Source organism: Lynx rufus, unplaced genomic scaffold, assembly GCF_022079265.1.
Source record: "Lynx rufus isolate CCGP_SWC_20201006 ecotype Redwood Valley unplaced genomic scaffold, mLynRuf1.p SCAF_3, whole genome shotgun sequence".
Classification (NCBI taxonomy): domain Eukaryota; kingdom Metazoa; phylum Chordata; class Mammalia; order Carnivora; family Felidae; genus Lynx; species Lynx rufus.
Window position 1 is genome coordinate 158,928,350 of NW_025814845.1, and position 26,555 is coordinate 158,954,904.

Sequence of the window (26,555 nt, forward strand, 5' to 3'; positions counted from 1 at the left end):
GAGGTTTATATAATGTTACATAGACATTTAATGATTGATGTATTAATGTTGAGTATGCTATATTCATTTTGTTTGTTGGAGGGCAAGGTATTTTTTTTCAGGTCTCATACAAGTAGGAGAAGGCCCTTGCTTGGAAAGGGGACTGAGAGAATGTGTCCACAGGGGCATGATGACAATGTGGAAATAGTTCCTAACCTAGGGTTTGAGGGCGGGGGGCAGGTGCCTCCTTAGAAATCCCAGGTACAGTTCCTATTCAACCTACACCAAGAGTAGTCACCTAATGTTTGTGGGCATATGATGGAATATGATTTGTTTTCCTTTATTGGTTCAGTGGGTTTGAACCAGAGTGACATGGGTTTACCTCTGCATGTAGTCAGGAGTGTACATGAAAGGGGTAGGATTGATAAAACAATATGAAAGCACAGGAGCTATAAACATTTCTACTTTCTTCTGTTGTCTTCTTTTAAATACATAAGTATGTTCTGATTCCATGGGCCCCTCTTATTTTTTGTGGTTCAACAGTTAGGGTAGATATAAAGGACACTGATCAGCATGTCCAAATGCACACTGCCTGACCTTTCTGTGTGCTTTAATTGGAATCTATGTGTGTGTAGCAATACCATCTTTAATTTGGAGAACTGTTTAGGGAGGGGGTCGGTGGTTGTGAGAGGAGTGGAATCTTGTAGTGTGAACGGGGCAAGTACAGGTTGTGTGGTCCAAAGAGAATTTTGTCAGGACTCAGTGGTTTCTAAAAGCATTTTTACAAAGATAAAGATTAATATAGACATCAAGATAGTGCTTATTTCTGAGGGGTGGGGGTGGGATTCTATCAGGGAGAGGCATACAAAAGGCTTCCAAGAAAGAGGATTGATAGTGGCCTATTTCTTAATCTGGATCGTTGAGTATAGGGTTTCCATTTAATTATTATTCTTCAGAATGTTTATGTATGTTTTATATGCTCTTCTTTTTTGTGTGAGAAGTTTCACAATAAAAAAATTTGAAAAGAAAACACTGTTTTCTTTTACAACAATGTTAGAAATATATTCTTGTTTCTTTTGTTTTTTTATTTGATTTAGGTGAGCGTAGCTACACCAAAGCAGAAACCAAAAACTCCGTTTTGCTTCGGTAAGTACTGAACTGGAGGATGGGTTCTCCGAACACTCCTACAGCAACTTCCTTTTTGTGTGGAGACGGTCCTGTGATCACATGTGACTTATGTCCTGTGTATATGAGTGACTTCGGTCACAGCGATGTTGCTAGGTGTCAATGATACTGCTGTCTTTGGTCTCCCTGTGAACACCGTTAATAGCATAAGACAGAGGTGCAGGGAGCAGCGACGTTTCCGTTTTCCTGACTCCACAGGGCAGGGTACAGGTATCTACTGGTAGTTTCTGGGAACCCTCATCTCCAACTCTGTAGTGGTGTGCTCAGGAAAGGTGGAGGCTTGGGGGGGAGCTGGAGGAACAATGGAAAAGAGTATCCTGTCGAGTGTCTCAGTGTTGCCAGATGAGTGAAGAGTTGGGAGTGACACAGGAAGCAGAGAGGGCATTGCTCGGTGGCTGCCTCTAGTCATTAATTAAATCATCAATATTTATTTGGCTCCTACTGTGTTCTCAGTACTGTACAAAGTTCTACAAGCAGATACTAACAAGTAGCTTCTGTTTTTCTCTAGGGTGGTTTTGCAAGCTCCATGAAGCAGGGATATCCCTTTGCTCTGTCACTGCTGTCTCCTCACCACATACAGTGGTTCCTGGCATATAATGGCTGTTCAATAATATTTGTTGAGGGACTGAATGAACTAATGGATTCAATGTGTACCGCATGATGCTTACTTCTTATAGTTCTGGCTTATTTATGCTAGAAGAATAAAATAGTGACTTGAGCTGTCATCTCTCCCAACTGCAGGCTGGTTCAGGCTTCTTTGGTGCTCTCATTGTCCCATTTCTTTCAAATATCGTTGCTAAGCTCAGAAATTACTGTCTCAGATTTTGTGGTCAGCAGATCTAAAAGAGATAAATAATGAACCCAAAAGTAAATTATTGACCTCATGGAGTGCTCAGAGGAAAGAACAGGTGGAAAATAAGGTCAGGGTCACAGATTTGATCTCAGGCAAGCTTTGTTCCATTTTCCGACCACAGACAAGGCTCCTAACCCAGGCCAGTTGTGCCAGTAAAAACAAGGAGCACTGGGTCCAAAATTATATATGTATCACCATGACTGTAAATCTGAGCACCTCTAAAAAGCAGTTCAAGCGTGTATCTTGGTGGTGGTGGACTAGAAGCCTGATCGCTGTACAACAGTATGTTATTAAGGGGGTTATTAGAACATTAACGACAAGTGATGGACTAATTCACACTTTTAAAGAGAGAGCACTTACAGCCTGCTGCTTCCCTGATATTCATGCAGCTGACTTTGCGTCATGACAAATGTCTTCATCTGCTTCGTAGAATCCTCCACCTTGCTACTTCGGCACCTTAGTTTTGTGGAGTCTTTTTGTCTTGCATGTGTTCTCACCTGGGTCTTTCCTCTTTTCTTCCCCATGACTATTGCAGTCATCAATGCCCTCTCTCAGAGGTATTTCCTTCAAGCTAATGACCAGAAAGATCTGAAGGACTGGGTTGAAGCCTTGAACCAAGCCAGCAAAATCACCGTATGTATGATTCCTTCTCCTTTCTGGAGGGAGTCCGTGCCTCTTCTCAGCACGTGGCCCATTTTGGGTGGGGAAAAGCTCAGATGATGGCAGGGGCTTTCCCAGGAGCCGGTTCAGACCCAGTGCCCCCTACCTCTTCTTACACCTTGGCTGACTAACCACAAGTTGAACTGAGAGTTTGAGTTTGAATCAAGTTCAAGGGGAAGTTTATGGAGCGTCCCCTTTGCGCTTCCTGGGAGGGCTCCCGCTCTGTCGTGTTATGGGTAATTCTGGTGTGCTGATTCAGAGTGTGGTGGGATTGGAAGATGGATTGCTGACTATGAGAAGCAGAGTAAAAGGAAAGCATATGAAGAGGGAAGTCAGAACTTTTTACTGGCACGGGGGGGGGGGATACTCTTCTTCCTTTAAGAGGTGACCTGGGGGTCAGTCCGGGCCATCCACCAACCTGTCCTGAAGAAGCCTTCCATTTGAAAAGCATCACTGAGCTAGTTCACTGACTGCTCTGTGAGTAGTCTCATCCTCTTTGACTGGTGAACTCCTTTCTTCTTCCTTAGAAATACAGAAAAAGAAAGAAGGGTAGGAAAGAGGAGAGGGAAAACTTAATGTTTTGGGGGCCAAAAAACCACTAGACATTTCATCAATAATAGGCAGGCTTGTGGCATGTAAACTGTGGTTTGTATGCTGAGAAGATTGATATTCTTGTTTTAGTTATTTTTGTTTTAAGTTATTTTAATTCCAGTTAGTTAACATACAGTGTTATTTTAGTTTCAGTTGTACAATATAGTGATTCAGCACTTTCATACGTCACCCGGTGCTCATCACAAGTGCACTCCTTAATTCCCATCACCTATTTCACCCATCCCCCCATCCTCCTCCCCTCTGGTAACCATCAGTTTGTTCTCTATAGTTAAGAGTCTGTTTCTTGATTTGTCTCTCTCTGTCTCTTTTATTTTTCTTTTGCTTGTTTGTTTTCTTAAATTCCATATGTGAGTGAAATCATATGACATTTGTCTTTCTCTGACTTATCTTGCTTAGCCTTATATTCTCTAGCTCTATCCATGTCCTTGCAAATGGCAAGACTTCATTCTTTTTTATGGCCAAGTAATATTCGTGTGTGTGTGTGTGTGTGTGTGTGTGTGTGTGTGTGTGTATGTATATATACCACTTTATCCATTCATCAGTTGATGGATCCTTGGGCTGTTTCCATGTCTTGGCATTGTGGATAATGCTGTTATAAACATAGGGGCGCATGTATCCCTGTGACTTAGTGTTCTTGTATTCTTTGGGTAAATACCCAGCAGTGCAATTGCTGGATCAGAAGGTAGTTCTATTTTTAACTTCCTGAGGAACCTCCATATTGTTTTCCACAGTGGCTGCACCAGTTTGCATTCCCACCAACAGTGTACAAGTGCTACTTTTTCTCCACATCCTCACCAACACCTCTTGTTTTTTGCGTTGTTGATTTTCGCCATTCTGACAGTGTGAGGTGATATCTCATTGCAGTTTTGATTTGCATTTCCCTGATGATAAGTGATGACGAACATCCTTTTATGTGTCTGTTGGCCATCTGGATGTCTTTGGAGAAATGTCTGTTCATGTCTTCTGTCCGCTTTGTAATTGGAAGATTGATTTCTTTTTTTTTTTTCTTTTTTTAAAATTTTTTGAGAGCACACAGATGGGGATAGGGGTTGAGGGAGAGAGAGAATCTTAAGCAGCCTCCATCCTCATTGCGTAGCCTGATGAGGGGCTCAATCCCATGGCTCTAGGGTCATGACCTCAGCCGAAATCAAGAGTCAGATGCTCAACCAACTGAGCCATCCAGGTGCCCCTGGATGGTTCATTTTCTTATCATATGGTCAGACTAGTTTACATTCTAGTCACTTCTAATAGTAACCATTATGTACTGGGGCAGATTATTCTCCCAAATACCTCAGGGTTTCTGTGAGTAAATTAATAGGAGAAATCTGTACACCTATCCAGCACTTACGATGGCAGTCTCAAGCAGAGTACAATTCAGTCATTGAGGTGGTCTGGCTTAGTAGCTTGTTATTTTTATAAACTTTGGTTCACCTGTGAAAAGAGAACGGAAGGGAGGGAGGGAGAGTGCAGCTATCTCACATTTGTGTGCTAACCGACATGCTTGTGCGCATGACTCTAGAGTGCGGATCTTAGTACAGGTTTCCTTCGTTCATGATGCGGTCTTCACCCTTCTGTGTTTGACACACTTTTGGAGCTTCTTTCAGTGTCTAATACTTTATTCTCTTTCAGCATTCCCTCATGGCTTTCCTTCTCTGTTCCTGCCTCATAAACTGGGCTACAAAGCCTGATAGGAGGTGGGGCCTTTCTTTTGTGCCTTGAGCATAGAGTTGTTGTCAGTAGTGAGGTCCCCCCACCTTTTTTCTGGTCTTGTGGAACAGAAGTCATAAGCCACAGGAGTGGGAAGGAGCATGGCGGTGCCCAGAGGCTGGGAGTCCAGAGGCTTGCTGGAATGTCAGAGCCTTCTGCTAGGTCTCCATAGTCTCCAGGATCCCCCTTACTTTCCTTTACTCCATTCATATGTCTTTTCACTCCTCCTGCCAAAGGTCCCGTGGGATAGAAGGAAGAGGATGGATACTCTATTTCCTATTCAGTTTGTGCCCTGGAAGGGTTTACTTCTTTTTCTACTTCCATATCGTCCTGTATCTTGTGTCTTTCCTAAGGGAGGCTGGGATGAAGGAAGATGTGGGCTGGGCATCACATTGATGGCATGCCTACTTATTTTAGGGCACCTTATATACAAAGTGCAGCATCAGGCACTTTGGCAGATACAGAGATGAATGAGGGAACAGATAATGTATCGAGCCAAGCTCTCACACGTGCCATATTATTCACCCCTCTCACATCACTCTTATAAATGGTTTTATTACCCTTTTTTAGATGAGAAAGATGGAAATCAGAGTCTTGCCCAAAATCTAGAGGTGGGTAAATGGTAGAGCTAAGATTAAGCACCCAGAACCCTATGACTTCCAAGACCTAAAAGAGTTAATAGAAATATTTAAAGGGGCACTTGGGTGGCTCAGTTGGTTAAACGTCTGACTTCAGCTCAGGTCATGATGTCATGATCTCATGGTTTGTGGGTTTGAGCCCCACATTGGGCTCTGTGCTGACAACTCAGAGCCTGGATCCTCTTCAGATCTGTGTCTCTCTCTCTCTCTGTCCCTCCCCCTTTCACACACACACACTCTTTCCTGCTCTCTCTCAAAAAATAAATGAATAAACATTTTTAAAAATTTTAAAAATATTTAAAAAGAGCAACAGTTGTAAACTTTGTTAGATTACACACCATTTTTACATACATGGCTTCATTTTAGCCTCATATAAAAACCTTAAGTGTTATTATTCCCAATTATAAATGGGGTGATACAAATATATAGAGATTAAAGTGACTTGCCCAAGTTTATGGAACCAGGATAGATCGAGTTTATCTGCCCACAGATCAACTGTTCATTTTGTGCTGAGGCCACCTTATCACTGAAGAAAATGGTATGCTCTGGCTTATAGCTGCATTACTCCCATCTCTGCCTCCATCACTATGGCCTGTGTGTCTGTGTGTCCTCTCTTCTTCTAAAAGGGGCATCAGTCATTGGACTTTGGGCCCACCCTAACTGGTTATGACCTGATCTTAATTTAACTATATTTGCAAAGACGCTATTTCTAAATAAGGTCATATTCTGAGTTTGTGGGTGGATGGTTTTAAGGGGACATTATTCAACTTACTACATTTCCCAAAACTGTTGAAAATTGAGCAGTAAAAGTAAAGCACAGCCTCCTGCCCCCATTGGATTGTTCCTCATTGCAGTCTAGACATGCCTGGTGGAAGTAAGATGAGCCCCTGTAATTTTCTTTTTCTTTCTTTCTTTTTCTTTCTTTCTTTCTTTCTTTCTTTCTTTCTTTCTTTCTTTCTTTCTTTCTCTGTCTCTTTTTCTTCTTTCTTTTCTTTCTTTCTTTCTTTCTTTCTTTCTTTCTTTCTTTCTCTCCTTCCTTCCTTCCTTCTTTCTTTCTTTTCTTTCTTTTCTTGTTGTTAAGTAACCTCTACACCCACCATGGGGCTTGAATTTGTAACCCCTGGATCAAGAGTCATATGCTCTAGCAACTGAGCCAGGTGCCCCATGTCCCTGTAATTTTCATTTCACATTGCAAATGAGATTCATAAGGATATCCCCCATCAGTGAATACTCCACAGGGAGATTGAGGAGGGCACGCCTTTAATTAGGCCTCTGGGGATATGGACCGACCAAAAGAATAACCTTGTTTTCAAGCTCTGGGCAGTTATTGTGGGTTTGTCCTCCACAAGCTGGAGGCTTTGGAAAGGCTCTGTGTAGATGGTCAGATGCAGCCCATGATGACAAGATTCTGAGAGGCAGTACAACAGCTAAGCTTCTATGAGTCCTTGGCTGGACACTGGGAAGTCTAAAAGGCTACATCCCTCCTTCTTTGCTAGAATTCATTTAGGTCACTTGAGGGGAGCTTCTGTTGTTCCATGATGATGATATCACTAAACATCCCAGCCATAGTCAACATCCCTAAAGGGGTCCCATCACATTATAGCAAAGCTCAGGGAAGAAAAGGTGGCATAGGTAGGTAGTGGGGCATTTAGCAATGGAGAGTCAGGCAGTCCTAGGGGAAATTTACTTCCTTTGAATGAGCTTTCATTGATCTCTTCTATAAAATGGAGAAAATAATGCCTACTTCATAGGCATTGCTTGAGGTAGAGACCATGCAGCAGAGTTTGACACATTGTGTGGCCCTGAATGGGGCCCACTGAGGTGGGAACTGCAGTTCATACAGCTGGAAGGGAGAGAAGGTAGATTTCTGGCTCCATCTGGAGAGCTGATGGGTGGAGGTCACCTTTGTCTATGTAAATGGAATGCCCAGGCCAGGGGTCTCACCTTCTTTCTGGAGCTCCAGCGTAATCACAGTGGTCTTAACCCTTTGAATAGACATGGAATGGAGTAGTCTTTGGTCTCATCCTTGGCAGAGTTCTCAAAGGGCCCTGAGCTGTGAGCTCTTGAAAAAGTCTGGATTCTTAGGTCCTTCTGATTCCCAAGGCCATAGAAATGGAAGATGTTAGCTTTACTCGTGTCTAGATCCGCATAGGGTGTGAGACTTGTGAAAGACGGGCTTTGTGATGCTGTGGAAATTGCGCCCTGGTTGGGAGTTAGGATCTAGTCTCTGTTCAGTTATTGACCACGGCTTTGGGCGATTGACTTGACTGGCCTGGGCCTCTCTTATTTTCTTACAAAATGAAAGATGTTATTGGAATTTCCAGTATAAATGAGTGAAATGAGCAAGGAGGAAGAAAAACAACAACATAAATGAGGATAAACAGCACCTGGCTTGTAGCCTCAGTGTTGGGGAGCATGATAGGGACAGTGGCAAACTGAAGAGTGTTCTTCATCTTAAGAGAGAAATGCTGCTTAGCTGGAAGTCTGGATTTTTAGCTAAAATATTCCACATTGGAAATGTGGATTGAAAAACACACTACATAGGACCAACAACACATAGTTTGGCCAGAATCTGCCTTCAGGCCACCAGTTTGCAGCCTGTGGCCTGTGGTGTCAAAAGAGCCATAAAAATTCTGTGATTATGTGATTGTCCATGGTGCCCTAATTCTTCCAAGAGAGAAAAAAAGATAACTGTTCAAAAGGGCTGTGTTTGTAAATGTGAGTACCATTTGTGAAATGTTAATTAAAATATTTTGTAATATTCTTGACCCCTGAACAACATAGGTTTGAACTACTTATATGCAGGGTTTTTTTGCAGTACAACTGTGAATGTATTTTCCTTATGATTTTCTTAATAATATTTTATTTTGTCTAGCTTTATTGTAAGAATACAGTATATAATACATAGAACATACAAAATCTGTGTTAACTGATGATGTCTGTTATCAGTAAGGCTTCCGGTCAACAGTAGGCTATGAGTAGTTGAGTTTTCAGAGTTATAAGTTATACATGGAGTTTTTACTGTGTGGGAGTCAGTGCTCTTAACCCCCTGTGTTGTTCAAAGGTCAACTGTACTTTTATATTTTTTATTTTTGAAAATTTTAAATATATATATACTCTATCATTTGATAAGTACAGTGACTACGATATAAATATTATTTCCCTTTTTGTTTTCTACATGGGCCAGTTTTGGCCTAGAGAGAGGTTCAGTGCCAAAGGTCATTCAGTTAGTCAGTGACAGGTCAGGAGTAGGTAGCCCGGGTCCTTGGGCTCCAAAGCTCATGGTCCCCTAATTCTATTCCGTATCCCACATGTATGTTACCTGTTCCCCTGCCTAGCATGCTTTCTCCTCCTTACATTCCTGGTTCCTGTTCATCTCTGGGTTACTGTTCCAGCATCTCTCTTCCTCTGGATACCTCCGCTCACCATTCCGTTTCAAATAGTTCCCCTGCACCTCTGTATCTCAGCTCCTGTTTATTTTTTTTATGGCACTCCCCACAATTTATAATTATTCTTATTGTTTGGCTGTGCATTTTTTGGTCAGTCTCTGTTGTTGGAATGTCCGTGTTATTAGGGTGGGGCATGTATGTCTGTTTGCTGTCTTATGGTTGGTCTGTAGTCAGGGAAGGGCCGGCTCACAGTGGGTGCTCGGTAATTGTGTGTGTGCGTGTGCATGTGCGTATAGGGGTCTGCTGGCAGAGTTCCTCGTATTCAGGAATGTGTCGATGGAAGGGCTGAGGAAGAGCCCTTACTACAATTTGGTACGTTAGCTTTTCTTACCTCTTCCCCAATCCTCTTTTGCCTCCCCACTTTTCCTAAGCTGTCTTTCTTGCCAGGTGCCCAAAGTTGGGAGCCTGCCCCTGACTACCGAGGTTCTGAAAAGCCTAGCAGCTCCTCCAGCCCTAGAGAAGAAGCCGCAGGTGGCCTACAAGACCGAGATCATTGGAGGGGTGGTGGTACACACGCCCATCAACCAGGTGCTGGGACCTGGGGCTTTTGGTGGGGGCGGGAGGGGGCAGGGGTATGGGGGTGTCCATAGTGTGCCAGTGATGTACATAGAGGTGGGCTGCACTGAGGAAAGGTAGTTGTGGTTGGGGGAACCAGGGAAGATGGGGTGGCCAAGAAAACCCAGGACAGGGGTGGGTGTGAATAGTAGCAGTACAGAAATCAGGGCCACCATATCTTGAGGCATTTTGGCCGGTATGGTCCTGCACCATACATGGGAGACTAGCACTTGTAAATCACAGGGGCAAAACAAGCCTGCTGTCCCTCCTCCCATAGGGTGTTTCTCCCCTCTTCTGGTTTGCCTTCTCTGTCCTTACCTTTTTCCTGGGTCTGCCCAACTTCGCAAGCCTTGTTCTCTGACAGGACCCAGTACAGTGCCTGATGGGAGCAAAATGAATGTTTACTTTCTTGTTATTTCTTCTTTGATTGCTATCATGGGTAAAGAGGCAAGAGAGGCTTCCCCGAGAGAGCTGGGTGAGGCATGGGGTTTGCCGTGTGAGGAGCAAGGGGAGGTGCTAATCCTGACACTGTTTCCTTGTAGAACGGTGGGGATGGGCAGGAAGGGAGTGAACCCGGGTCCCACGCCATCCTTCGAAGGTCTCAGAGTTACATCCCTACGACAGGCAGCCATGTTCCCTCTGGGCCCCACTTCATTAAGAGCGGCTACTGCGTGAAGCAAGGGAATGTGGTGAGTGTCAGTCAGCGCTGGGGCCAGAGTGAGTCCTGGTGCCTCCTGGGAGCAGTGGTTGTGGGCAGTGCACAGGGGACAGCTGGCTGCAAGGAGGAGCTGCCCACTTCCCAAACCGGTGAAAGGTTTGGGACTAAATACTCACCCCTGCATGCCTGAGGCTCTGCCTCTAATAGGAAGAAGTCTCTCCCTCTGCTGACCCCGTCTCTCCCACTGAATGTGGGAGCCCAGCTTCCATTGGGCTGGGTACCCAGAGGCTTAGAACTGGAACACCCTCTGGAATGCTGGGACCTCTTCTTAATGTCCTGCTCTTGCTTTTTATTTCAGCGGAAGAGCTGGAAACGTCGCTTCTTTGCACTTGATGACTTTACTCTCTGCTACTTCAAGTGTGAACAGGTTTGTAGTCATTCTGGGGCCCTTCTGACAGCCCATGGAAGCAAGAGGCACACAGGTGACACTGACATGTGTGTGCATGAGTAGAGATGTGGGCACACACACAGGCCTGCGGGGTGCCTCTGTCTTATGAGCATCCATCCCATGTGTACATCTTTACGTCAATAGTAACGTGGCCTTCACTTTCTCCCTCCCTCAACGCAGTGAGCTGCTCTGTGGTCAGAGCCACAGAATATCTTCTTAGAACTTTTTCCTCTCTTGATAGTTATTTTGAGACTTTGCCTTGTTTGCAGTGTACCTCTGATCAGAGAGATACATTCATCAGCTGGGCTGGGTTGTGGCATTATGTGGATAGTCTCATTTACCTAATTTTTTCCACCAGGACCGAGAACCACTGCGCACTATATTTCTCAAGGATGTTCTTAAGACCCATGAGTGTCTGGTCAAATCTGGGTAATTATCTCTGCTTACTTTTTTTTTTTCTGATAGGAATCCACATTTGCCTGCCTAAATCTTCATTTACTACCCTTCAGAAGCTCTATTTAAGAATTTTCTCCCATGAGCATGACAGGGCCTGACATCTCACTTACTGCATCCAAACTAATGCAGCTAAGAGACCAAACTGGGCAAGCTCATCTCATCTTTTCCCTCTGCCTTTCTCTAGCCCCTGAGAGACTGAGAGACTCAGGCTGAGTCTAAATAATAATTTTTGATGTAGAAAAAGAAAGAATGTGGGAAAAAGAAGAGAGTGGTGTTGGGATGCTTCTCAAGTGTTAGAATTAGATGCTCATTGCATGGGAGGCTTAGGGCTCAGAGCAGGGACAATGTCCTGAGGTCTCACTTATCAGCACTGCTGGTCAGATCACTGCTTATTCCAATGCTTCTTCCCTGAACTTCTTACACCTTTTCCCCTTTTTTGACAAAGTCCTGGATATCTCCTTAACACAAAGGTGATTAACAGCATCTCTGTGTGACTCCCTTGTAGAGGAAGAGCGAGTATTTTTAATGTGTTCCTCTTCCCACTAGGAAGAGTGCCATGGTGCATAGGAGGACTTTGGGATCTGGGGCCCACAGGCAAAGGCACTCTCCTGTAGTCAGTATAGATACAGATGCCCTTAGAACTAAACTGTAGAAACCCAAGGGCATCTAGACATCTAAAAGTCCTCCTTTTGCCCCTTAAGCTCCAGTCTTTAGAGACTGTTTGCGTCTCTCCATCCCATGGACTGTGCATTACAGACCAACATCATCAGGGAGGCTCTTAGCAGCAGGCAGACTGTTATCACATGAAGGCATAGGAAGGTCTTGCATGGCAACAAAAGGCCACATGACCCCAAGGAAGCAGGGACTGAACTGGAGCTGTACTGAGTCTTGCAAATGATATTTGCAGAGTAGAGATTAGGGAAGTTCCCAGTGACAGTTTGTATTCCATAAAAGTGGCTGGTGATGGATGTTCCAGAAGTGTGGCTCCAGAGGTTGATGGTGGGTGGAGGAAAGACTGGGCATGACTGCATCCTCAGAGATGATTCCTGACTTCACAGGGGGCCCGTGCAAACAGGTAGGTGGACAGCCACCTGGGCCTGTTGGGCAGCTTAGCGAGCCCAGATGGCATTGAGTCCTAAGAGTGCTCTGTACTTCACCTGAGTCTCTCACTGCCACAGTCAGACTGAATCCTTAGTGAAGGAATTAAGAGAGCTTCAGATCATTAGGGAAAGAAGTCCCCAAGGCTCTTCGGGTTCCAGGCCTATGAGACTGTGCGGCCTCCCCAAACCCAGTTAAGAAGCTTTAGGGCATCTGCGTAGTCAACAAACATTTGTTAACTTGAATTAAATTGAATTGAACTGAATTGAATTGAAAGGCAACGTGTAGCTTGGGAAGTAGATGTGACAAGGGTGGGGTTTCCTCCTTGCTTTGCTTTCGTCTCTTCAGGAGTTGATGACATGAGTGTACTGTATGTGTGTGAGTAATTTAAAAAATGAAAACAGTTTAGTCAGTAAGAAGAGCCATCTCCATTCAGAAAGTAATAATGGTCAGTGAAATGTTTCAAGTGACCGCTATATGACATGCATGGTAGCAGATGCCTTATGTACTTTATACATTGATCTTTGTGGTCACCAGCCTGGTAAGGGGGGTCTTCTCATCTCCTTTTTACAGTTGGGGTACAAAGGCCCACAAAGATTTAAAATATTCCTACAATATCTTTTCCCCAAGTGGAGTCAGGATTTGGTCCCAGGTCTTTCTGACACCGTCTTGCTGTCCCTTCCCACGTGGGTCTTTAGTCTCTTGCTCCTCCTTTGCCCGGGTGCCCATGTCACTGGCTCAATGCCTGCCATGTCCTTCCAAGTCCTCATTCATGAAGCCAGCTCTGCCTGCAATCAGTCCTTTTTTGGAATTATTCTCACTCTTGGCGTAAGAACACACAGTCTAACATCTAATTGTATAGTTTTGCTTTTTTTTTTTTTTGGTTCTTTTATTGCGAAGAAATTAGATCTTTCACTCCTTATGTATTGCCCACAGCACCTGAATACACACAACAGGCGCTCAACACTGCAAATAATTTTGGCCGATTTAGGGTTTGTCACTGGGCACCACCTACATCTCCCCTTTTTCCTTGTAGAAGTCAGGATTCTTCCCAAACTCATACCGAGTTTGAAGTATCTTAAAGGAGTCTAGTTTCTCCTTCCATATCTCATTGGTTCCCCATCTCAACTCAGTACAGGGTGGCACAGAGCAGTAATTTAATGAAGCTGATGAGGTTGCTGCTTGTGGGGAGGAAGGCTTTGGAAGTGAGAGTTGGTTCCCATAGGAGAGGCAAATGGTAATGGAGTACTTAAAAGCATAGATTCTGAAGTCAGACCTGGGTTCAAATTCTTGCTCTGCTGTTTACTAACTTCGGCACCATGGACAAGTCACGTAGCCTCTCTGAGGCTGGGTTTCCTCATCCACAAAGTGGGGAAAGTCTTAAGTTCCTTACTGGATTGTTGTAAACATTGGATAAAATAACACACTCAAAAACACTCAAAGAACAGATTGGTGGTTGCCAGAGGTGGGAGGTGGGGGGTGGGCAAAATGGGTAAAGGGGATCAGAAGGCACAAACTTCCATTTATAAAATAAATAAGTCCTAGTAATGTGAAGTACAGTATGGTAACCATAATTAATAATGCTATATTGGATATTTGTAAGTTGCTGAGGGAGTAGACCTTAAAAGTTCTCATCACAAGAAAAAAAGAGCTTGTAACTATGTGTGGTGACTGATGTCAACTAGACTTCTTGTGATCCGTTCACAATATATACAAATACTGCATCACTATCTTGTGTACCTGAAACTAATAAAATGTTACAGGTCCATTCTCTCTCCCTATGTCTTTATATATAAATAATATCTTATGTATTAATAAATATGTAAAATGAATAATTGATTAGTTACATTTACATATTTATAAAACCAATAAAATGTTCATCTGCTTGACCCTGAAAAAAGCATTTAAAGCAGTGCTTTGTACAGAGAACTTTATACATCTTGGCCCCTAACTGCCCCTTCCCCCCACAACTATAGGTCGTATGGGATGTGATGGATCTTAGGCAGGAGGTTTTAGAGGGAAAGGAGCATTATCTTGTTAGAACTGGTGGTGGGGTGTGTGTATGTGTGGGATTTCCATGGGGATGGTGAGACCTACTGAGAACCTGTGGGAAGTTAAGCTGGAGGAGACCCCGTCATGGTTTTTGAGGCAGAGGCCGGAGGAAGAATGGCCTGGGAGCCCCCTTTCTATGGGAGAGGGCGCAGGAGCCTTTACTTGGGATAAATCATGTCCTCAGTGTGTGTGCAGGCATGCCTGGTAACTTGCTTTCTCTTTGTCTAGTGATCTCTTAATGAGGGACAACCTGTTTGAAATCATAACAAGCTCCAGGACCTTCTACATACAGGTAAAAGGCTCACTCTGAGAAGACTTTTGTGTTCTCTTTCTGTGAATGGTGTGCGATAGGTCTTGCCCTTTCCTCTGCTTTCTCTTTTATTTTGTTTGAAGTTTCTAGGTGGTAAATTTAGCCCCTGATAGTCAGTCTGAGTCCCATTTTATTCTAAACAGGATGTTTGCCAGAAGCTTCCCAACCATAAAATAATAAGAACAGGTTGAGCCTCTGAACTGGGGAATGTGAGTTTGTACCAGCTGCTCTCAGCTGCTGGGCGCCAACTAAGCAGAGAAAAGGAGAACTAGCCAGTGGTTTCACTTCTCCTTTGGAGGGTATTTATAAGCCCCGCCTGTGTGGACATTGCTGTGTGCGGAAGAACCGAAGCACAGAGGGCCCTGTGCAGGCACCAGGTGCAAAGCCCAGCTGCACAGAGAAAGCCATTGTTTGGGCTCTGACAGTTCAGCTCTCAGAAGCTTCTCCCTCCACCCACAGCTTTGGAGTTCTCCCAGCTCTTTCTTAAATCATAGGAGCGAGAAAGGCAGATACCCGAGCAGGGCCTAGACTTTCAATGCCAAGTCCCTACCCAAGCTGGCCTAGTAATCTACAGAGCATGCCTTGATCCATGCAGCATCGTGATAATGCCGCGTTTCTGGGATTCAGACTGCCATGCAATGTGTTGGTTTAGATGTGGGGCTCCCTAGCCAAGGCTTTTCAGGGTTCCCAGTGCTCTTTCTTTGTTCCAAGTGTCACTCCCCACTAAGTACCATCTGTTGTTCCACAGGGCCACCCCTCCCCCATTTCTTGGCAAGCAGCTCCATAGTCCTGACCCTTCTGAGCTGGTCATTCTGCCCGAGCCCAGCAGACATGCTAGCAGCCTTAACTACCTGTGGGCTCCATTCATTCACCCAAGCATGTGTCACTGGGGAAGAGCTAGCATAAGGGAGCTGTGCATAGCATTGCTGGAGTTGTTAGAGCTGGTTCCATTGTCATTCAGGGACAGGGTTTAAATTGTAGGTTCGAAAAGTTTCCAGTTCTTGAATTTAACAGGTATTTGTAGAGTATCCTTAGAGTGCCGTGCATTTTGCTTCATACTGGGGATGACACTGTGTTAAATAGAACAGATCGTGAACTGGAGAGAGAGAGAGAGTCAAGTAAACAGGCAATTAAAACAGTGTGATGGGGTCGAGGAAGGAGTGTTGGGTTGTTGAACACAGGGGAGTTTTGGGGGGCAGTGAAACTATTCTGTATGATACTGTAATGGTCGATATATGAAATAGAACCTTATAGAAGGCAATAAAAGTAAAGAGTAAACTTTAATATATGTGAATTTAAAAAAGGACGTTAGAGTGGGAGAGAGCCAAAGCATAAGAGACTGTTAAAAACTGAGAACAAACTGAGGGTTGATGGGGGGTGGGAGGGAGGGGCGGGTGGGTGATGGGTATTGAGGAGGGCACCTTTTGGGATGAGCACTGGGTGTTGTATGGAAACCAATTTGTCAATAAATTTCATATAAAAAAAAAAATCACTTAGGCAGTTGGGTGATTCTAGCATGGCATATAGACTGTGACAAAAGAGCCTAAATGCATTATAGGGTTGGAACGACCTCACTGAAGGGCTAGGGGAATTAAAAAAAAGGAAGCAAACGAACAAAAAAACCTGGTGTGGTAAGTGCTACCATGACAGTGAGTTGTGGTTGCCATGGGAACTCATAAAAGGGGCATCTCCCCCATCTCGGAGTTGGGGGAGGTTTCTTGCAGGAAGGCACAGCTAAACTGAGTCAGTTGGGAGAAGAGTGGCCTAGGCAGAGAGAACAGCATGTGTGAAAAAGCCTGGAGATAAAAGGAGCACAGGGCACAGGGAGGGCTGGGAAGCCTGTGTGGAGGGCCCATGCCTTATAGCCCCTATTAGAGAGCTTGTATTTTATCCTGAGGGTTGGGTCCCATTGAGGTTGAACCCAGGGAGTGGCCCAATCAAATTTGCCTTCTAAAAATGCCACCTGGGCAAGTGATCTAACGTTCAAACCCTGTTTTCCTCATCTGTAAAGTGGCGATGATATCCCTCAACTGACCACATTAATGGTGTGCTGGCTCTGAGTTTCCAGGCCCAGGGCAGTATAGACAGACGAAGAAAAGGTAAGACAGGAGGTAGAGAGAGAAGTTTGGTGTCTGTGGTAGTAATTTGGGTGACGGATGAAAGAAGCTTGAACTAGGATGGATGGAGAAAAATGGACCACTTAAAAGCTATTGAAGAGTTGTTTCTGGGACTTGTGGGCTGAGGGGAGATGGGGAGGCAAGGACACCGCTGGGTGTTTGGCCTGGGCCTCAGGGTGTCAGACAACAGCAATCACTTAGACCACAGCCAGGCGAGGAGGTACTGGTGAGTGTGAAGGCAAGCCTAGTGTTGGGGGTTCTGAGTTGACAGTGTCTGTGGGACATTGAAGGTGACGTGTTATGAAGGTCCTTCAGTAGACAGTGCCTGACACATGGTTGGTACTAAATAAGTATTTGCCAAGTGAATGATTATGCTCGGTAAGAGCTTTGGACTAGAGAGAGTGATTTGGGAAACGTGAATCCCAACAAGAACAATGTTTAAGAGACATTGGTTGCATCATCTGAATGAATGTATGCACATTTACCAGAGCTTCTCATCACTTTTACCACCGTTTGCCTTCTAGTCTCACATTTCCAGGATAAAAGAATACTAGCATCTCCCTGAAATAAACAAATGAGTGAATGAACAAGTTTGTTTACAGCACTTAACTCAGAGAGAGTAGAGAATTGAGAAGAACATAGAGTAAAAGTCATTAAAAATATGTATTAATTTATTTTCAGATAGCAACCAAAAACTCAGTTATGTTAACACAAGTAGTATTTTATGAAAAATAGGTATATTTCTAAAACAAAAAACGCAACAAAAGTAGCATTGTTTTTATGTTTTTGCAAATCTCTTTAATGGCTGGCTTAAAAGAAGACAGCATTCTCCTATCTGCTTCTGCATTCTATCTGTGGCCATATGTTGTTTTGGTTGAAGAATATGAAGAAAATCTGGCCTTGCACAGATACGTATTTGCAAAAAAGGACTGTTTTAATAGCTTTGTCAGATAATTGTGGATAGTCTTCTTTGATTCTATATGAAAACTTGACAAATGGTAGTTTCTTAGTGCTCAGGTGCAGTGTGGAATTGGAAGCCAATATCAATATTGGTAAACTTCCATGCTTTTACATTAAAATCCACTGGTCAGTTTCATACTTTGAATGGATCCTTTTTACCAATGCATGATTTGGTAACTTCATGCGCTGGCCGTTAGGAAAATAGTGGTCACACAGAGGTATGCAGATCTTCTAATTGTTGACACATTTTATTATATATAATATCAAAAAATCACATTTGTTAATAGCACCACAACGATCATCATCAACCAAGTCTTTTTTCCTTTTTCTTTTTTCTTTTGAGAGAGAGACAGAGACAGAGAGAAAGACAGGGAGAGAGATGGAGAGCATGTGCACCTGAGCAGGGGAGGGGCAGAGAGAGAGGGAGAGAGAGAATCTCAAGCAGGCTCCACACCATTAGCGCCAGGCTCCATGCAGGGCTCGATCCCATGAACTTTTGAGATCATGACCTGAGCTGAAGTAGGATGCTTAACCGACTGAGCAACCCAGGTGACCCAATAAAGTCTTTAAGTATGGAAAGCTTTTGGAATTCTAATTTTGTTTGGAAGCTCAAAATTGAAAAAAAAATGCTTTCATGATTTTCCCTGACTTAACGGACTCATTTCATTCATTTTTGAGGAAGTGTCCACCATTTGCCTAAGTCTGACAGTTTGTCAGTCATTTGTTCCAAGTAAAAATTGTGTTTCATGAGAAACGTAAAAGAATATAATGGCTTCCCCTACAGTTTGGTGCCAGCAGCTTTACCCACCATGCCTATGTGGCATTCTGACCTGCCTCCTAGGGGATGTTCAGTAAACCTGCCTGAAAGAACCACATATCCTCACTATCCGGGAAAGCTGGACCAGGGCAGCTGTAGGCAGGGTGAGCAGACTCCTTGGGCAGGGACAGAGGCTTGGGCAACAGAATGGGGCTGGCTGCCATCTGCTGAGGTGTTGGTCATTTATCTTCTGTCACATTTGCCTTCCAAGTCACACATCTATATAATTTGTGCCTGAGAATGCTACCCTGTGTTGGACACTTAGATGTCACAGGCACAGTGCTAAGTAGTTTACAGGCAGCACATCACTGAATTCGCAGTGATATCTGAGACCATCTCCATTTTAGAGATGAGGAGACAGAATGTCTGAAGGCAAACTATTTGTTTGAGATCATCAACCTGGTGAATTATGGAACTGAGTAGGAGTCACCTAGTCAGGTGCTAGAGCAGGACCCACCCACTTGTGTTGTTTAAAAGCAGCTTGGTGCAGAGCACAAAGATGTAGAAGGTGTGGCTATAGACAACTAGTGGAGATCAGCTTGGGGTGATGGATCATGGTGACCAAGATCCAGGATCTGGCAGTAATCAGGTATTGAAGCTTGGGATGTCAGCAAGCTTATCAGCAGGTTCTCAGTCCTGGGCAAGGGTTCAAAATGAGATTTCAATCCTTGGAATACAAGACATGCAGCAGTCACCATTTCCCCATTTCCCTTTCATAGAAGGTCAGGGGTATTATGTAGGAGGATGTAGTTACTCCAGATGAGAAATGTAGTGCAGACTGGTTTGGGTAACTTGGTATAGGCCTAGTTGTCAGAACTAGGGGGCTATGTCAGGATAAGAGTAGTAATAAGATGGCTCCTATGTGAATTGCAGAGTGTTGGTATAGAGCTCTTACAGTAAGTAAGATAGATACTTACTGTTTTAATTTAGACTACAGGGTGAATGACAGCATCTTGAACTATGTAGTGCACAGTCTAGGCAATCATACTGGCAGGGCTGTGTCTAAAGATGGGATTGGTTCCTGGGGAGAAAGCAGGGATTATTAGCTGTTGGGAAGGGTGGGGAGGTGCAGAGGTTGGGAACAGACAAATGTTGGGCAGCTGCAGGAGAAGCCACACTGGTAGGGACTGGAGACCTATTACTGATGACCTGTGGAATTCATTGCTTTAAACCGTGGCATCTGTTACAGTGCTGGGCTCATAGTAGGTACTCAGTAAAAGCTTGTAGGACTGCAATAAACATCAGGATACGGTGACTCATGCTTTTAATACCCTTTGTTCCTCTCACCTCCAAAACTACCCTCAAGGACAGAAACCGTACTTTTTCTTTTGAACCAATTGCCCAAAACAAATGCACACACTTAAGCACGCCAGGAAGAGGTGAAGGTATAAGCATGGTACTTCCTTTTTTATTCTATTGAGTTTTAAGCATAATTTAGGCTTCTTGCAATTCTCCATGCTGTGTGTGGACTTCAGCACTGTTTTTTTACCCCTGGCTCACAAAGCTACCTTTGAGGTGGTATTTTAAGATATTTGGGGGGTTTTGATGAAAGCTAAGCACAAGCCTTCCATAAAAGGTAGACATACACATACGCCATATGTTTGCACACAGTTTTTGAGGTTTTGAGGAATTTAGAGATTATAATTGTGATCTCAATAAAGTGGAAGTCTGTTTCTTCTCAGTTTTTCTCACAATATCTGCTTTTCTATTGGAATAATATTTTTATTTATTTATTTTTTTTTTAAATTTTTTTTTTCAACGTTTTTTTATTTATTTTTTGGGGGACAGAGAGAGACAGAGCATGAACGGGGGAGGGGCAGAGAGAGAGGGAGACACAGAATCGGAAACAGGCTCCAGGCTCTGAGCCATCAGCCCAGAGCCCGACGCGGGGCTCGAACTCACGGACCGCGAGATCGTGACCTGGCTGAAGTCGGACGCTTAACCGACTGCGCCACCCAGGCGCCCCTGGAATAATATTTTTAAATGACATTTGTCAAACATTAAAATAATGCTTACTAATGTTTATTATTACTCTCCTCATGGCTGGTTAACTCTGTAGGTTATCTAACGGAAAAATGTCCATATGTGGAGTTAGAGAATTGGGAAAAATATAACTAGCAAATAATTTCCATCTCTGAATTTCTAAATGTTTTCAGGAAGAGATTTAATAATTTTGCCCATCATATTAGCAAAGACTTAAAAATTGTAATATTTAATTCTAGCAAGGGTGCACGTAAAAAAATAATATATTGGTGGTAAGTGAAATCCATATTGTTGGCCAGAAATCCCTCTGACCAGATGTAACCAGAGCCTTAAAAGAACGCAAGTCTTTGGTAATTTTCCTAGAATCGTAAGAATGAAAAAAGCTTTGTGCACAAAGGTGTGAATAGCAGCATTACTTATACTAAAGGAGAATTGGAAACAATCTAAATGTGTTTTATAGGATTTTGATTCTTGTGTCTGACTTCCCAGATGGTAAGTCAGGTGGTCCCTAGTTTTCTTTTATTCAGTGGCTCCTTGCTAGATGGAGGTAAGTTCCTAGAGAAGATGTACAAATATGTTGGTGGAGCTTTAAAGGACAGTCAGTTAGGTGGCCTGTGGCTTGTGGGGAAGCGTTTGACTTGGGGGGTGCTGTGTTGTGCTTGGGTGGTGGGAGGGGATAGAGTAGCTCAGTAGCCCTGGAAACTGTTGTCGTGTGGATCTTGCCAGACCTATTGTATGATGTGGGAGATGTTTGTCTCTCCTCAGGTCCCATCTTTCTCTTTCCCAGTCTTCTAACATTGCCCCCTACCAAATCGTGTGTCTCTCTACTTAATGGACAATTTAATTACCTCCATCTTGTTCTATTCAAAGTAACCAAATAGGTTATCTCTTTTGATCCTGACAGTTTCATCCTTAGGTAGGAATTATGTGCAGTTTGAGTATGAGGAAACAGAAAAAAAAATCTCAGGGAGAAGGCAGTTAACATATTTATAATATTGCAGTTTGAGGCTTCATTCATGTCCCATGTGTAATAATAATAAAAACGATAACTAATACTTAAGAAGCCCTTTCTGTGCATCCGACACTGTTCAAACTGCTTTACCTAAATGAGTTCATTACATTTTCCCAGCAGTTCTACTTGCAGAACAGGCTAGGTCTGATGTTACTAAAATACCTTCTGGAAGGATCTTGGACACCTTGTCCTGTTTATCTTTTTGGACTAGTGATGGATTTTTCTCGGAAAACCCAACCATCAGGTTGTCACACAACTGGGAAAAGCCCAGTGGAGAGAGAATACACGTAAGTTTGCAGCTCTAGCACCTGAGAGGGGTGTTCACCTTGAGCACTTGCTGCTATACCCGATTAATGCAGCGTGCCAGGATGTGACACTGTTTCTTTCCTAAGTGTCTTCTGCACACACCTAACCGATGTGGGTTTGTTTGGGGTGACAGAAAGGGGTAGGAATGCAAGTATGAGGATTAAAAAAAAAACAAAACAACAAAACCCAAAACCAAAAAACAAAACCAAAAACTAGTGTTTTATCCAAATACAGTGCAAAGTAAAAGAATCATTTGGGGGCTGCGGAAAGGGAGGGGTGTATGTGGAGAGTTTTGCAGGCTGGAGCGTGGTGTTTACATATACCGTACATAGGCACACAAATGCACACTTCTGATTTATGGTGGGACTGTTAGGGGAAGGCACAGGGGGCAGAGAGAGATTAATGAATAGAAATTTCTGGAGGTCAGGAATTTGGTCTGGTCCCATCTCTGTGCTTGGCACCTGATGCTGTAAGACTGAGGGCCTCAGCAAACATCTGCCAGGTTTACTTGAACTCAACCCCTATAAAGCTGGAAGGCACTGAGAATTCCGAGGGCTCCACCTGCCGCTCCTTGGTGTTTTGATTTTCCTTCCTTTTGTCACAGAGTCGCTGCTGCCCCCTTCTGGCGTTGGTGGGCATTTCTGGGGGATATGCCTTTTAAAGGTTTAGCGGTGTCCTACATGTTGTTACGCTTAGTGCCCTGAGTCTACCAACTCTCCAGGCCTGGATGGAGTCACAACAGACCCGGGTCATTTGTGTTCTGAGGGAAGCCCTGTTCCTAGAGATAATATGAATGTTGGAGGATATGCAGAGGATTTGGCTTTAGCGGGACTAGAGTTGAAAATGGGATTATTCTGTTTGGATAGCTGTAGTAGAAAGATGGACTGCATTGGGAGTCAGGAGAACTGGAATCTAGACCAGCCATAAACGTTGAACTTTGGCTTTCTGGGCCCCATTTGCCTTTTCTGTAAAGCAGGAGGCCATTTGTGCTCCGGGCGGTGGGGGGTGGGGGTGAGGGGCTTCAGCAGGGACGGCCTCTGCCCCACTGCAGAGCAGATCCACTTTGAGCTGTTTTATTTATGGGGTGTCAAATAAGAGTTTGCTTAAAAAAAATGTCCTCAAAAGTCTGAAAGCCACTGGACTGGATGATCTCTGGGATCCTTCCAGTTCTAATGGTGTAATTTCATAAACTTAGAATTGAATCATAGACTTGAAAGCTGAAATCACAGTGCCAAAGATTTCTCCATAAGTGCTATGGGTGTTTTGCAGGCGGACAGTCCAGAAGACATGCACAGCTGGATTAAGGAGATCAGGGCAGCTGTCCAGGCCCTCAAATGCCACCCCAGAGTAAGTCATTTCCTTTCTGGTACGCAGCCGCTGTCAATTTGGAGATGAATTCTGCTTGAGTGGTCAGGTTTTATTTGGTGATGTAGGCAAGCAGCCTGTTCTGGATGCAGCTGAAGCCCCAGGCTGTCTTGTTTGTTTTCTCTTTCTACTGATTTAAGTACAGAGTTTCATTTTTATTTTTTGGTTGTTTGAAAGCGGCAAGTTGGGTTGGGTAAAGAAACAGAGACTCTGATGTGTTCTACACGTCTCCCTGCCAGGCAGAACATGACACATCTGGAGTGAATTCCGTTGGTTGTACTTGATTTCCATAGACAGGGGTCTCTGGACCTATGAGGTGGTGATCCTAAGTGGCTGTTCTTCCTGGGGCTTTGGAGTAGACATTGTCAGGAAAGCCCTTATTTTCTTTTGTTTTTTTCTTCCCTTTTATTTTTGTAGGATATGTCCTTTTCTAGATCCATCTCTTTGACCCGCTCTGGAAGCTCCAGCCTGTCAGGTGGGCCCAACTCTGCCTTGTGCAGGGGGCGGCCAGCTGTGGAAGAGAAAAAAGCCCTCTGCAAAGCCCCCTCTGTGGCTTCCTCCTGGCAACCCTGGACACCTGTCCCCCAGGCCGGGGACAAGCTGCTTCCAGCTGAAGAGACTCCTGGGGACTCCTTGTTCATGCCTCGACCTGGGGAGAGCAGTACTTCTGGGGTGTTGCCCAGCTCCCGGATAAGGCACAGATCAGAGCCCCAGCACCCCAAGGAGAAGCCATTTCTGTTCAGCCTTGATGATGAGAGCATACGAACTTCTGATGTGTGATAGGGCACGGTACCCTGGGAGGGGGGAGGACTCAAGAAAAGGAGGCCATGACTCAGTTTCCCTACCTTTTGGAAGGTGGTCAGAGACCCTTTGGCACTCATATTCCTGTGGATGCTCTGTGGGGAGGGCCCATTCGGTTGTTTTTTGTTTTTTTGTTTTTTTTTTTTTTAAATATAATACAGCGTATTTGACTTGGAAAATCACGAGGTTAGACCTGTAGGCATGCTCAGTGGAGAGCAGGTTGCCTCTCATTTGACCACTCCAAGGTCTTTCTGGTGAGAGGAGGTTTAGTAGTGCAGTTTCATCCCAACCAAGTTTTATTTCCATGTCCTAGTTATAGTTTCTTCCTTAGGTTTCCAGGCCGGGCACAGAGTCTTGGGCAGTCATCTGGGTTATCCTATTCCTGTTTATTGGCTGAGGTCTAACAGTGAAGTAGGAGTAGGTAACTGACCCAGCTGAAAGCAGCAGACCTAGGCTCTGGCTTGACTGGGATACATTCTGAGGGGAGGTGTTATGATCTGGGGGCTGGCAGGTAGCTCTCAGAATGTCCACTAAGGTGGATCCTCCCAGGGGAGAATCTTCCACTGAGGAAGAAATAGGGATCTCTTGTAAGGTATGGGGAAAGATTCAACCTCAGTGCATCAGCCAGTTTGGGGAATTATTCTGTTCTTGTCTACGACCCCAAATAATGTCAACGTGAGTGATAGACCTGCCCATCCAGTTTCTGTGTCAGGCCCCGAGGATGGGTTTATCAGTGTTAAAAGTTACTACTGTTGAGAATAGGGCAGACATTTCCACTGAAGTGGCGTTATTTGGAAGTCTCGAGGGTTGATAAGTGTATGATAATTCACTTGTGTGATAGATCGGATCTCTGTTTTAGAGTGTTAGAATTGTTTTGAAGCAGGTGCTGGGAAAACATGGATTATAGTTCATCCAGATAAACTTTTCTGATCCGTGTTTTCCAGACAGAAGAAAAGGTCTGTTTTAGTACAGATGGATTTCTTGAATCCTTACTTCACAGCTCTCTTCAATGGGCTGATATTAGTCTAATTTTAAGTGCTGTATATTATATACCCTGGCAGATTTGCTTTCTTTCTAACTTTTTCTGTTGCCCTTTGAATGAAGCCTTGTGTACTTGCATGATCACACCTTGTAATATGATAAGGTTCCATGTACTTAACAGTGAAGAGGTACAAGGATAATCCTGAGAGGTATTTATATTTTTAATAAAATAGAAACTATGCATAGAAACATTGATTTAGAAGCTCTGCATTGCTGACTAGAGATTTCCCAGGTAGAAGAGCATAGATTGCCTTTTCCACCCAAATTTCTACCTTCTTTCAACTTGACAAAAGATACTATTTCCAGGTCCCTGGGAGAATTTGTCTAACTTAATGTGGCCTACTGCTAACTTACCAGGGTTCCCTAAAGGGAGAGAAAAACTAACTCATTTCTGTCTATACCTTTCATCAGCTAGATCAATTAGTTACCTTTAAATTAAAAATTAAAGACTAGAGGAAGATACTGAGAGAAGCATTTTTACCTAAGTGAATATCTTCCCCTTCTTATGTCCAGATGTAATGCAGAGGTAAAAACATGTCATCAGAAACCCCTAGGGGCTTGAGGGAAATCTTTGTTCCTTTAATGCAGTGTAGTTCCCTTGCATTGTTTGGCCTAGTGGTCCTGTTATAAAAAAAGACATCTACTGGATCTCTCTCTTTTTCTCTCCCCCCACTCTTTTTTGCAGACTCTTGTAGACTTTTGTCCTCAGAAATCTGTGCTTTGGGGCGCCTGGGTGGCGCAGTCGGTTAAACGTCCAACTTCAGCCAGGTCACGATCTCGCGGTCCGTGAGTTCGAGCCCCGCGTCGGGCTCTGGGCTGATGGCTCAGAGCCTGGAGCCTGTTTCCGACTCTGTGTCTCCCTCTCTCTCTGCCCCTCCCCCGTTCATGCTCTGTCTCTCTCTGTCCCAAAAATAAATAAACGTTGAAAAAAAAAAATTAAAAAAAAAAAAAAAAGAAATCTGTGCTTTGGGAGTTAGTTATTCATGGGTGAGTGAGGTTACAGCTTCAAGTAGCCATTTCAAATTCTTAAAGCTCCTCATCTCTGGTTTCATCTTCAAATTTTCCTTAAGAAAATTCTTTGGCTAGGTCAAAGAAGGTACACAATAAATGATATTGCACTAGCAAAAATAAATTAGGAACTTTTGAGATCTCTTTAAACATCCCCCAACTCATGAAAGCTGTCATCCTCTGGCAAAAATGTATCCATTTCTCTTTTGTTAAGTAAACTCTCTGCTAGAATACTACTGCTAAATTAATTGGCCATTATAGTAAGCTGATACATTTCTCATTCAGTAGGGTCTATTTTAAGAATGTGAGTTCAATATGCTTATAAATCTAGACTGTATTATTATGATGGAAACAAGGACTGTAGATGGCAAATACTTGGGAATACCAAGTGACAACATTGTTAATGTGGTTCCAACACCAGATAAATAGAATTATCTTCAATGGCACTTAAAAGCATTCTAATTCCCAAACCTTATTTCAGAATT

General features: G+C 43.8%; 1 protein-coding gene across 4 annotated transcripts in view; it reads left to right on the top strand.

The window, feature by feature from the left end:
• Positions 1-25,251, top strand: part of PLEKHA2 (pleckstrin homology domain containing A2) — a 69,869-nt gene extending 44,618 nt beyond the window's left edge. For 3 of the 4 annotated variants that reach the window (XM_047092450.1, XM_047092448.1, XM_047092449.1), the window contains exons 4-12: positions 1,077-1,125; positions 2,553-2,650; positions 9,471-9,611; positions 10,181-10,327; positions 10,655-10,723; positions 11,103-11,173; positions 14,579-14,642; positions 23,125-23,202; positions 23,638-25,251. In XM_047092450.1, the coding sequence (XP_046948406.1) occupies positions 1,077-1,125; positions 2,553-2,650; positions 9,471-9,611; positions 10,181-10,327; positions 10,655-10,723; positions 11,103-11,173; positions 14,579-14,642; positions 23,125-23,202; positions 23,638-24,000 (1,080 nt within the window). In that variant the 3' untranslated portion in view covers positions 24,001-25,251. The remainder of the gene's footprint in view (positions 1-1,076; positions 1,126-2,552; positions 2,651-9,470; positions 9,612-10,180; positions 10,328-10,654; positions 10,724-11,102; positions 11,174-14,578; positions 14,643-23,124; positions 23,203-23,637) is intronic. The other variant, XM_047092451.1, reaches the window with a different exon arrangement.
• Positions 25,252-26,555: the final 1,304 nt, after the last annotated feature.